The 12,894-nt window shown below is 34.6% G+C and overlaps 1 protein-coding gene across 6 annotated transcripts in view; it reads left to right on the top strand.

The window, feature by feature from the left end:
• LOC119069780 (stAR-related lipid transfer protein 13) overlaps positions 1-12,894 on the top strand; it is an 87,013-nt gene that overhangs the window by 39,035 nt on the left and 35,084 nt on the right. For all 6 annotated transcript variants that reach the window (XM_037173921.1, XM_037173919.1, XM_037173916.1 and 3 more), the window contains 4 exons: positions 5,896-6,171; positions 6,767-7,165; positions 7,364-7,957; positions 9,687-9,729. In XM_037173921.1, coding sequence (XP_037029816.1) covers positions 5,896-6,171; positions 6,767-7,165; positions 7,364-7,957; positions 9,687-9,729 — 1,312 coding nt within the window. The remainder of the gene's footprint in view (positions 1-5,895; positions 6,172-6,766; positions 7,166-7,363; positions 7,958-9,686; positions 9,730-12,894) is intronic.

The raw sequence follows: 12,894 nt of genomic DNA, 5'->3' as shown, positions 1-12,894 counted from the left end.
ATATGATCTTAAAACGCCACGCTCGTCAAAATAAAAATCTCCAAGCCAGTACGTGTACATAAACTACTATTGCTTACAAATTCATTTATATCTTTAGATTGGTGGCGGGACATTTCGACACCGTCAATATCGTCAGGAACGATATTATCGTTTTTTTGGACGATACTATCATCTAAAAAACGATAGTATCGTCTAAAAAACGATAATATCGTTTTTAGACGATAGTATCGTCCAAAAAAACGATATTATCGTCCAAAAAATTTTCATCCAGGACGATAATATCGTCTAAATTGGAAAATTCTAAAATATTGTCTGGACGATAGTATCGTTTTCTGGACGATATTATCGTTCAGAAAACGATACTATTGTTTTCTGGACGATATTACCGTTCTAGAAAATCTAATGGATATTTTCGTTTTCTGTACGATAATATCGTCCAAAACGATAATATCGTCCTGGGCGATATTATCGTTTTCTTAAATGATAATATCGTCCAGCACGATACTATCGTTTAAAAAAACGATAATATCGCCCAGGACGGTATTATCGTTTAGTTTTGGGTGGTAATATTGTCCAGGACTTAATTTTACTCAGAGGTGCAGCAAGAACCGAATTCTCTTCCAAAATATCAAAAAACAATTGTCAGAGGAAATCACCTACACATCAGTGTTTAAAAAAAGCGTCTAGTTCGTCCCTAAATAATTCATCTTTTTACGAAATGAATACCAACTTAGATTGTACATAAAAAGCGTTTTAACACGCCGAGCGATCCGGCCCATTGCCCCGGAGCGAAGCGGAGGGCCGCAATGCGAGCCGGGCGCCGGAACGGTGTCGGAACTTAGGAGTTAATTTTTTTTTTTACTCGCATCGTCTCATAATTAGTCTGTGTAATTTTTCTATTATAAAATTTAAATTTACGGAACCAAATGAACCAATTTTTAATATATATTTGCCGTCTATAAAAAGGTGTTTATCTACAAGATTTTGTGTTTCGTCTTCAACAACCATCCAGAACGATAATATCGCCCAGGACGATATTATCGTCTAGAATTTTTATTTTAAATAAATTAAAAACGATATTATCGTCCTGGACGATATTATCGTCTCAAATTTAAAAAAATTAATAAATTAAAAACGATATTATCGACCAGGACGATAATATCGTCCAAAATAACGATAAATTTGTTCAGAAAAAGAAAATAACGATAATATCGTCCAGCGGATATTTTCATACAGGACGATATTATCGTCAAAAAAAACGATATTATCGTTTTTTGAACGATAATATCGTTTTTTAGACGATAGTATCATCAAAAAAAACGATAGTATCGTCCAAAAAAACGATAGTATCGTCCAAAAAAACGATATTATCGTTTAAAAACGATATTATCGTTTAAAAACGATATTATCGTTTAAAAACGATATTATCGTTTTTTTAAACGATAATATCGTCAAGAAAACGATAATATCGTCCTGAAAATATTTTAAAATTTATAATAGTATCTAAAAAACGATACTATTGTTTTTTGGACGATACTATCGTCTAAAAAACGATACTATCGTCCAAAAAACGATACTATCGTTTTTTAGACGATACTATCGTCTAAAAAACGATAATATCGTTCCTGACGATATTGACCGTGTAGTTATGTCGCCTCACCCTTTAGATTAAATCCTCACACTTGACAAACTGGTAAGTACCAAGCAATTACGTAACCCGGAAATGAGTTTTCCACAATTCTATGAAGCAATGTCTCATTTTACGGAGGTGTTATTTGTTTACCGAGGGTAAAAAATAGGTTATTCCAACAAGAGCGCCGTTTTGCGGCAAGAGTATAGGTGAGGGTTGCTAATCGCTCGAGTTGGAGTTTTCTTTTTTCTTCCAGAGGGGAACACAACGTTTTTCATATGTGAATGTGCAAGGTGCGATTACCAGCTTTTCTCCATGAAACAAATAAATGAAATTGTTACACGATTTTCAAAAACAAAAACAAATGTGACAGTTCGGGAGAGAAAAGTCAAACCAAGAGGGGAAAAATGGATATTTTTTCCACCGAACTGTCAACGAAACTTCATTTCCTCATGGTCTTTTGGGTGGAAAAAAATAAGGTTAATCACATCACACATATAAAATAATTATTAGTTAACCGAGGGGAAAAAGGTTGGAAATTGCATTTCAAGGGTGTTTCGATATTCAATTATATTCAATTTCCAACTTTTCTATCGAGGTAAACAGAAGGTCTTTCACAAAAAATGCTATCGAAGTTTCGACAGAAAGGGGAGAAAATGACTGTTTTCTCGCCAGCGTTGAAAAAAGGCATATTTCTGCAAGGTTTTTTGTTAAATTATTCTGTTGCCATTTGTTAAAACATTTGTGGTTTTTGGAAAGTCTTTTTTAAAATGATAAAAACATTTATAATTCATCTTATGTTGAAGTGCAGTCAACTCATCGCGGCGGCCTGTTGTCGTTCTCCATAAAGACTTGTATCGTGCACTCTACAATTTTAATCCTTTTATCACTTTAACCGATCAAATGTATTAACGATTATAATTTAACAAGAAATATTATTAATAAAAAAATGGTCACACTGAAAATGCCATTTCATTTATTGATATTGATAAGTAATGTAATATCCGATGAGTATCAGTACCATCAGAATAGCTGAGAGAACAGTGTGTGCTATAATGCGTTCGATGTGTAATGTATATAAAAGCAATAATAAAATGTTCGGACGGAAAAAATACCGAAGTGTTTTTTGTCGTTATAAAAATACCTTTCAACTTGAAACACTGTTATTTGCCTTCTTCGCCAATGGTTGAAAAGAGGATAATTTCTCATGAGAAATAGAATTTGATAACAGTACGCAAACAGTAAAAATTGTTCGAATCTAATTAGATATACCAATTTACAACTTCAGTCATTTTTATTAATATTATGACTGTTATGACTCTTATGACTTTTATTGTATATCCATTTGCGTACAAATTACTAATGACAACACAGACCATGACACCTTTCAAATTAAGTTTTTATGGTTTTTTTTTCGCAAATCATAAAAATACAGAAATAAATTTCAGTTATTATCCAAACGATTAGCTTCATCGCGATGAAATCAACACGACAAATAATCATGTTTGTGTAGATTTTTGAACCAGGTCACAGCAGTCGCGACGTGTTACTTATAATGATGTTCATTTGATTTTACTGGCTGACGATTTTTTTTTAATTATCGGTGACCTGCTGATGGACTTACTAAAAAAGAAAACATTAAATGCAAAACCAATTTCTATAAATTACTGCAGGCTATGTCAAGTTCTGCCTGATTTATTTTACAAGGATGGTTTGCGAAATAAACACGAATATTGAACTTGCTTCAACTTGTATGCTTTCGGTTAGGTGACATTGTAGTCTACATTTCTCGTATTTCATGTTTGATGACATCTTTTCACCAGAATCCTTTTTGAATAAGATAAGGCGTGCGTGAAAGAGTGGCTTTCAGTAAAGAATAGATTTGTTTGTTGTAGTTGGACCAGTCCTGAGAAGAGTCAGCAGTTTACCTAAATTTGCACAAACTGTCCTCAGACTGGTCAAACTGCATAAATGTAGAATATAATTTTAGCTAAGCATCTACCTTTTAATTGAATGAAAAAGGTTGAAGGAAGCTAAATATTTTAATTATTTATCCTTCATTTGTAGATTAACCGTTTGTGGCAGGACCTAATTTTGGGAAATTGATTTTCCATAATTTGCTAAGAGCTGCCATAATTTGCCAAATTTGCTAGCGGAAAAATAAACCGAAAACACAAATTCTGAAAATTTAGAAAATCAATTTCCCTTAAATATGCGTCATTGATTGTCTCAGTGGTTCCAATTTTTCCTTGTGGGAACATTACTGACAAAATGTTCTCTATAATGTTTCTACCAAACGATCACAACGACACGTCGTCGTTGTGAGTGTAAACAAATCATTTTACTTTGTCGCTTGATTCCTCCAAACTTTCCAAATTTACTTTTCATATAAACTTTGCTGTAGCTCTTTAGAGACTTCGTGCTATGCAGCAGTATAAAGAAACCACTATGATGAGTTTAACCCAAGAACTATTTAAGAGTGATATCGCCAAAACTTGAACCAATTTTGGGGAAAATCAATACTTAGGTTCGGCGATCCGGGCGAGCTATAGCGCGTTGGATTCGTCTTTCAATTCTAGACAATTCGTATCTTTTCCTTTTTGCTATTAATTGTGTACTTTTGGTGTAAATTGGTAAAATGCAGGCACATGTCATAGGGTAGGGAAAACACTTTTTTAGTATTAACTCGAGGTAGACGATTTTTTAAAAGTTGAAATGTTGTGCGAATGTGCGCCTCTAAAAGACCTATCATTAGAGTATAGGCACGAGTCGGTGCCACTGTACGTTCGGGAGTAAACAATGAAAGTATGGTCGATTTTCGCACAGTACTGCTGGCCTGCAACAGAACATTTCCGTGAAACCGACTATGGGGTGTTGTAGCTGGACACACTCACTATCATCCCACGTAAACTAAACCTCAGAAAAATTGTGTTGCATTCCAGGAAGTTGCACGAAGTAAAGAGTTGCCCAAACTTAACCAATTTTTTCATAGTTTCGAGTTCAACGAACGGCGTTAAAGTCTGATTGTGATCAAAAATTATCCTTAAGTTATGCTATTTGCATTTAGTGATCATATCATGAGGCCAGGAACGAACAATGCCATTATTCTTTGTCTATACATACCAGAGTGGTTTTTTTTCGTATGTCTGAAAATTTCAATTTCAAACCGCCTCAAAATATGGTATTAATTAGCTGATTCCAAAAATATGTTTTTTCTAATTTTTGGAATCATTTTAGTGATCCGGAAAAATCGTCAAAGTTTGTATGGAAATATATGGGAAAATTTTTTTTACATACAAACTTTGACGATTTTTCCGGATCACTAAAATGATTCCAAAAATTAGAAAAAACATATTTTTGGAATCAGCTAATTAATACCATATTTTGAGGCGGTTTAAAATTGAAATTTTTAGACATACGGAAAAAAGCCACTCTAGCTGAGTGTAGACAAAGATTAATGGCATTGTTCGTTCCTAGACTCATGATATGATCACTAAATGCAAATAGCATAACTTAAGGACAATTTTTGATCACAATCAGACTTTAACGCCGTTCGTTGAACTCGAAACTATGAAAAAATTGGTTAAGTTTGGGCAGCTTTTTACTTCGTGCAACTTCCTGGAATGCAACACAATTTTTCTGAGGTTTAGTTTACGTGGGATGATAGTGAGAGTGTCCAGCTACAACACCCCATAGTCGGTTTCACGGAAATGTTCTGTTGCAGGCCAGCAGTACTGTGCGAAAATCGACCATACTTTCATTGTTTACTCCCGAACGTACAGTGGCACCGACTCGTGCCTATACTCTAATGATAGGTCTTTTAGAGACGCACATTCGCACAACATTTCAACTTTTAAAAAATCGTCTACCTCGAGTTAATACTAAAAAAGTGTTTTCCCTACCCTATGACATGTGCCTGCATTTTACCAATTTACACCAAAAGTACACAATTAATAGCAAAAAGGAAAAGATACGTATTGTCTAGAATTGAAAGACGAATCCAACGCGCTATAGCTCGCCCGGATCGCCGAACCCTTGTTTTCAAATTGGTTCAAGTTTTATCACTCTTAAAATGAAATTTCCAGAATTTGTCAAATTTTTTTTAAATTTTCTTCTTCAAATTTTGTAAAAATTCTCCTCCCAAAAATAGACCCTGGTCAATTTAGTAACTGCTATCTCATGTGTCGCCGTTACAATTTTCTCAAAAATTAAAAAAAAAAATGAAATTTTATCTACTAAGAGTATTCGTTTCATTCCACTTCCAGAAAGAAATAAACGATGTGCTGCAGCAGTTTAATTCAAACGATGAGATTGACGGCTCCGGCGGGCGACGTAGCTTAAAACGAAACAGTAAAATTAAACCAAAGGTGAAAATCGATCACGATAATCCCAAATACATAGAAACCAATGAATGGGCAAACAATGTCCTGAAGGAATTGGACAACATCAAATTATATGACGAAAAATCGAATCTAGCATCTGGTACCGCGAAAGCTGATGGCGAGATAAATGTTTGCAATATTCCAAAACCAAAAAAACATGTAAGTGTGATTGGATGGCATAATTTACGTTTTTTTTTTGAGCGGAGAGCGGGAGGTTGAGATATTTTTAAGTATTTGATTGCATACTATTTGAGCTTTTGAGCTGCAATGAAAAAAAAAAACAATTTTCTTTGTTTATCCGTTATTCGCACAGGGGACACTCTGTTCATGGGCGATTCCATCACTTCGACATTTATGAGTCGAGATTGTCTTTTACCAGGAAATCAAAAATTGAAAAAAATCACAGCGTAATAATAGAACTGCAATAATTTTCCATCTCTCCTAGGATACTTCCTACACCACCACGACAATTTCTTTGTACTCTCCCAGCAATATTATTATTAATGTATCGACTTCTGCTCTCCATTATTGGCATTGTCCCAATCAATACAAACGTAGTGATTCAACACGACAATTTCTCGCATACGTATTCCGTTGTTCCCATTGTCGAATGATTTAAAAAGGGGAAAAAAAAATCCCCAGACAATTACCAGTCTCTTACGTTTGACTTCATCTTATAATGAAACTGAAAATGAATTAAATATTTACGCGAACCGAAATGAAATTCAACCCATATTATATTCCTCCCATGCAGACATGCATTGCACTTCAGTCATTCCAATTGGACGGTACGTCGAGTAATGAAATTGTAAATAAAGACAAAACTACATTGGGAACGGTCGATGTGCCCATCCAAAACGTACTGAAAATCAACGAACCATCCAATCTTGAGAAACGGTCAATATCGACGCAAACTAGTCTGAAGAAATGTGACAATGAATCTACCTCGACCATTTGGACATCCGACGAAAATTTATTGAAAAATGATGAGAACATCGACGAAGACAATAAATCCACATCGTCGTCGGCTTTCGATGAACCGTATCCAACGCTGAGTTCGGGGAAGTCGGGTAACTCATTGGATTCATCGGAAATTGAAAATTGCAATACGGAAAGTGGTTTTGATACGTCAACGCCACCGATCACAGAGATGGTAATAATATATTCACTGCAATTTTACGGAGTTTATTTTTTCGGTGAAGAGTTTCTCGAGTTTTTTTTTCGTGAGGTGGACGGAGAATCTGTTGGAAGAAGTGAGAAAATCGAGAAAATATTTTCCGAAAAAAAGACCACGTAATTTTGAGCGTTCCATCAATATTCCCATAATTTTCATTCCAATGTTTTTCGACAGAATCGCATCAGAAGCATGCCGAAGCGTCCGGATCCCTTTTCCATATCCCGATTAAACAATTTCACGTGGGTGCGAACAGAAAGTGTAACGACCCAAACCAGTCCAGTACTAATACATTCCGGTCCATTTTTCAAAATGAATTCAACCGACGACCCCGATCTATTGGAGGTGTTAAGTCTGTGCGGCGCCCTAACGGATCAAAATGATTTCGACGAGACCGGCTGCGATTTCGATAGCGTTGACAATGTGCTCAGTATTGGCGACGAGAGAGAAGAATTGGTGAAGGACAGATGCAATAATATTGTCGGCAAAAATGATAGATATGCGTCGAATCGATTCGGCACACAGCCGAGAGTAGCCGCACATCATTCGGACAATTTTACGAATTATTTCAAATATTCAACGATACGATCGACGGATAAGGAAGCCCAGAACAGCAGCAAAGATGAATCTTTTCACAATGTGTCCGATCAACCGTTTCCGAGTACTGCATCGTTGCACAGCGGTCACAATATCGGTTTACAAGAGCTAACTACGAAATCGAATTCGGCGCCAATTCTACTGAAAAATGAAAGAAAAAAGGACTACCTACAGGTAAGAGACGACGAATGATATAATAACAATAACACAAAATCAAAAAAAAAAAACGAAAAATAAATATTTTCATTTGAATGAATTGGTTATAAATATATGACGAGAGTAGACAATGTGAATGAATGCATACAATATTCGTGTTAAAGGTATTTTTCGGTTTCGGGTATATAAAGATACAAAATATGGGCATTTTTTGGTTGTTTTCCATCCAGTCTTGACATGTTCGAAACGAAATGTGTATTAGCAGCATGGGAGATAAACATCAATGCCAAATGATTAAATTGTTTGAAAGAAACGTGATTACAATTGTAGATATTAATTTTTTTCCTCTTTCAATTTTATTTCTAATTTTTTCTACATTTGATGAATTAGTATTTGGTCTGAGAAGAACATGCAGCTAACACACACCCGAACGATTTCCTCAGTTGATGTTTTAGAGACTGAGTGTCACAAACATCTTTGTACAATATTTTCAAATCTAAGACCACACAACAGGGGTAGTGTGACCTCCTGAGGGTGCATTTACTTTTCGTAACCAAAATTTGGGTCTCAGATTTCAAGAACTTAATTCGTTGTTACAGAGGGTGTCAGTGAAATTTAGACAGGAATTTGTTTCAACCGATTTTCGGATAGTCCTTACAAACTAGAATTCTTATTCGTCGTAACCATTTTCAGTAATAGCCGCTCTTTGTAATGAGGTACCGATTGATGAATTTACTGAAACGTCGAAAATGGTTATTTGTGACATCGAGTGCAAAGTATTCTATTAGGCTCTAGATCTGTATTGACAAGGCCGCATTGTGTGTCATAATTCGAGATTCATACAATGATTCATGCAACAGAGGCATCCAATGTTTGCGCGTGCGCAGAACTATTTCACCCGTATAAACCAGTATCATCTGTATTAGTGGGCCAGCTGAAAAACTGTTAAAGCAAATTCCTAACTAAATTTCGCTTACATCCACTGCATCTGAATTTATAAAACTCCTATTCTTAGTTACCATTTTTTGGTGAGAAAACATTGAACCGATTCCACAATCCATCCATTTCCATGATTTTTAACGCTATGCGAGTTCGAAAATGAACAAAATGAGTAAAATCGAATGACCATAGCAGCTATGAAAATATTTAGTGAAATCAGTTGAAACAAGGCAGCTCTCTAGCAATATCACACCAATTGTTTACAAAATTAGGAGGCCAAAAATTCGTACAGTGTCCGGTTGCAAATTCCATTACACTGTAGTCAAACACTTCTAAAATAATGAAATTTATAAGCGGACACTGTACTCCTTTTTGGCCCACTAAATTTGTAAAAAATTGGTGTGATATTGCTAGATAGCTGCCTTGGTTGAAAGGATCTATGAAAAACTGTTTGCTGAAATATTTGATCAAGAAAACATTAAAAACAACACACCAGAAACCCAATGAACTGTCCAATAATTGTGGAAGTTTTGTTAGGATACAAATATTTGACCAAAATTCAAACTTTGACCTTAAAAGCATAAAAATGGTACAAACATAAAAGACCATACGTTTGTGGTCAGTAAAAAAAAAACGGTCGAAATAACTCCAGGTAAAATAACTCGGTCAGAACAATGGCCCGGAGCTTCATCTTTAACCTAGAGCCAAAAATATCTGTTCAATACACGCAAAATTTGCCCATATTCTCGTCATAACATAGCTACACCCGTTTTTCTGCATCCATCTAATGTCTCCCGTTTAATTTCAGAGTATGCGTTGTTCCCGCTCTCAGAGTGATAGATATTTAGCTGGTAAGTAACTTGATAATGAACAATTATTTCAATTATTGCGTGCTGTTGCCACATGAACTGAACTTTCTGTATGTGCATTGCATACGATAGGATTCACAGAATGAATGAACCAATTGAGAAAATAATTCTCATTTCGAAACAATGTGAGGGTTTCATGAACTAGTTGAATGCAAAAAGAATGTTTCCAGTGAGTTTCAAATGTCGCTACTAGACTTAAAGTATTCCAATAATCATTGAGAAAGAAAAGACGCTGAATATTGAATTTACCTCAGTCATAACACAAAATGAGATTCTGATTCACTTCGATCTGTAATCCAATAATTTAATCTAAGTATTTCCATACCCAATGATGATGGTTAAACTGGATTGACTCAATAAAATCTTATGACGAAATGTTTGTTTGAAAATGAAAAGTTTGTAGACATGAGTAAGTTCATTTTACGAATGTAATTGGATTTTGTTAGTCATTTTATTTTAAGATATTGAGTCTGCTACTTCTTTCGTTCGAAGTACTTTTAACAATCTTTTACTGCACTTGTTTGCTAACACATTTTGCTATATAATACCTGATTTTCCAGAGATCACTATTTATATTGTCGGTCGAATACAGGTGACATATCCATCTGCAAAAAATTGAAATAAATGGCCATCCCTCTTAGCTGAAATTATAGCCTGTGCGTTTCGTACCGATATTTTCATAAAGTGCTCACTTTTCTCATGTATCACTCACTCACGATTTACATAATTTGAAGCTCGAAACGCAGGAGTAAAACGAAACGAAACGCTTTTTCAAATCAACAAAATGTATACGAAAAATTCTCTTGTCAACTTTTCTTCCCTAGTTATGTAATAGTTGTTTACATGCGTTGAAAACCGGTCTTTTCATGTTTCAAGCACTACTTTCGACGCCCTCATCATGTAAAATCCATTACATAACTCGGGATAAAAATGAAAAGTCTCGTTTTCGTGTGTTTATTGACCTCGGCTTCGCCTCGAATTAACAAAATTCACACGAAAGCATGTAAATTAATGTTCCGCTTGGTACGTGAATACTAATCAATCAATCGCCTGAATGTAGACAAATAGTTTGAACATTAAAGTTTCATTGCATCGACTCGTTTTACTTATTAATTACTTGTTGAAAAGAAGAGTACCTATTAAAAGTCCGAAGCGTGGACTTACCATAATCTTCCAAACTGTTTAACTTTCATTGTTAGTTATAATATCAAGGCAAACTTGAGGAATGACTTACGAGAAATAAGTGGCTAACCCTTCTAATAGTATCATTTCATGTGACTGATTCGTTGATAGAAGAGTTAATGTAATAAAAATGTTGTTGGACCTAAAAAGCTCCAGACACTCTGCAGTACACAATATCCAAATATGTATATTATATATGTAATAATGTAAATATGGGCTCACCTTCAGACAAAAGCAATACTGTACGGAAATAGATGTAGGGACAGAAAACAGTCAGTTTCTAAGACAGATTAGCACACGGTGAAAACAAAAATATCAAAGAAATATCAAACGAATAAGATGAATTGTGTTTACGATTTCATAATAATCATGTTCAGCTTAGCACACGTGGCTATATAATATACATTCGTAATACTTTAAGTGCCAAGTGTTGTATGAAATTGAAGTAAGATTTTCTACCATCGTCTAACATACATTGTAGGCAACAATTCGTAAATTGTGTCAGCAACAATTTTTTTTTCTTTAATAAAACAAAATTGACTTAAACTAAACCTTTCTGTTGTGTAACCGACTGGAGAATTTATTATGTTAATTACAACTGAAACATTAACCTTTTAACAATAATTTAACATGCCTTGAACAAAATGCCTTTTCCTCTAGCCCATTGTTCGAGCATGACTATTATTTAACGTAAAAATATGAAATAATAAAAAAAATCTTTTTCGTCTTTTTGCATTAACGATCTTTTGGTTAAATAATAATTTCGTTTTTTTTTATAACTCCTCCAACATTATTCAATTTACATGAAAAATATTTTATTACGACAATCGTTTAAATTGAATTTTGAGTCTGATAAAATATAAAAAAAAAAATTGGGGAGAAAATGTTTGATTCAAAATTATAACACGAAAAAAATATTGTATCCCTTTTAGTCCTTTCTAGTGGTGTGCGGCGAATTTTAAACGGCGCGACCATCAACTGTCACAATTCTGCCAAAAATTAAATTTTATTCCTCCCGTTCAAAGGAAATGCTTTTACTATGCTGGTGCATGTAATAAGGCTATTACATGTATAGGCAATAACCTTTACATCACTCGCATAGTAAAACGCCGTACTACACACGGAAAATAAAGTGATATCTCGTATCACGATGAGTAAATGTACCTCGGGCTAAAGCCCTCGGTTACTTTTACTCATCTGGATACGAGATATCACTTTACTTCCCTTGCATAGTAATGTACTATTGCGCAAAACATATCTTTCTTCTTCTTGTCGTTCTGCCAGTTACTAATTTTGAGATATATTTCACTAAATTTCAACAAAATTCACTGAAAATTCACCAAATTTAGTCAAAGTGATTTTTTTTAGTGAAATTTGGTGAAATTTAGTGGAAGAATACCAAATTTAGTCAAAGTGATTTTTTAGTGAAATTCTGCAAGGATCCTTTGAAACATTGCTATGTACTATAAGGGGTCATTCCAAAATTACGCTCATTTTGGTGACAAAAGTGAACGTTTCAATTTGGAAGAAATCATGACGAGCATTAGAACATGAATAATGATCAGAAAAGGATAACCGAAAAAATGTCGATTACATTCGAGTCTCGATTACCAGTTGTTCCACTTCACTTTTGTGGAACTTATATATTTAACCATTTCAATACTACGTTGACGTGCGATGTCGCCTATTCACTCAAGACTTTTTTTTGTAAAACCTGGTCCCCTGGTCATGACTTCTTATTGCCAAAACAGCAACGATTCTAAATATACGAAATGGTCAGTCAAATTCAATCCCTCAGCTCAGATCATTCCCATATTTTGCATTATATTTGACGTTACATCATAAGCTCCATAAGATGCGAATGATTGTTGAGTGGGTTAGAATTCCAGATGATTTCTGGAGTGATTTAAATTCCCAATAAATTGTCAGTCTAGAAATTTTATATTGTTCTTGTTTAAGCCGTAC

The sequence above is a fragment of the Bradysia coprophila genome (assembly GCF_014529535.1).
Source record: "Bradysia coprophila strain Holo2 chromosome X unlocalized genomic scaffold, BU_Bcop_v1 contig_39, whole genome shotgun sequence".
In the NCBI taxonomy this organism is placed as follows: Eukaryota; Metazoa; Arthropoda; class Insecta; order Diptera; family Sciaridae; genus Bradysia; species Bradysia coprophila.
This window is presented reverse-complemented; position numbering and strand designations above follow the sequence as displayed.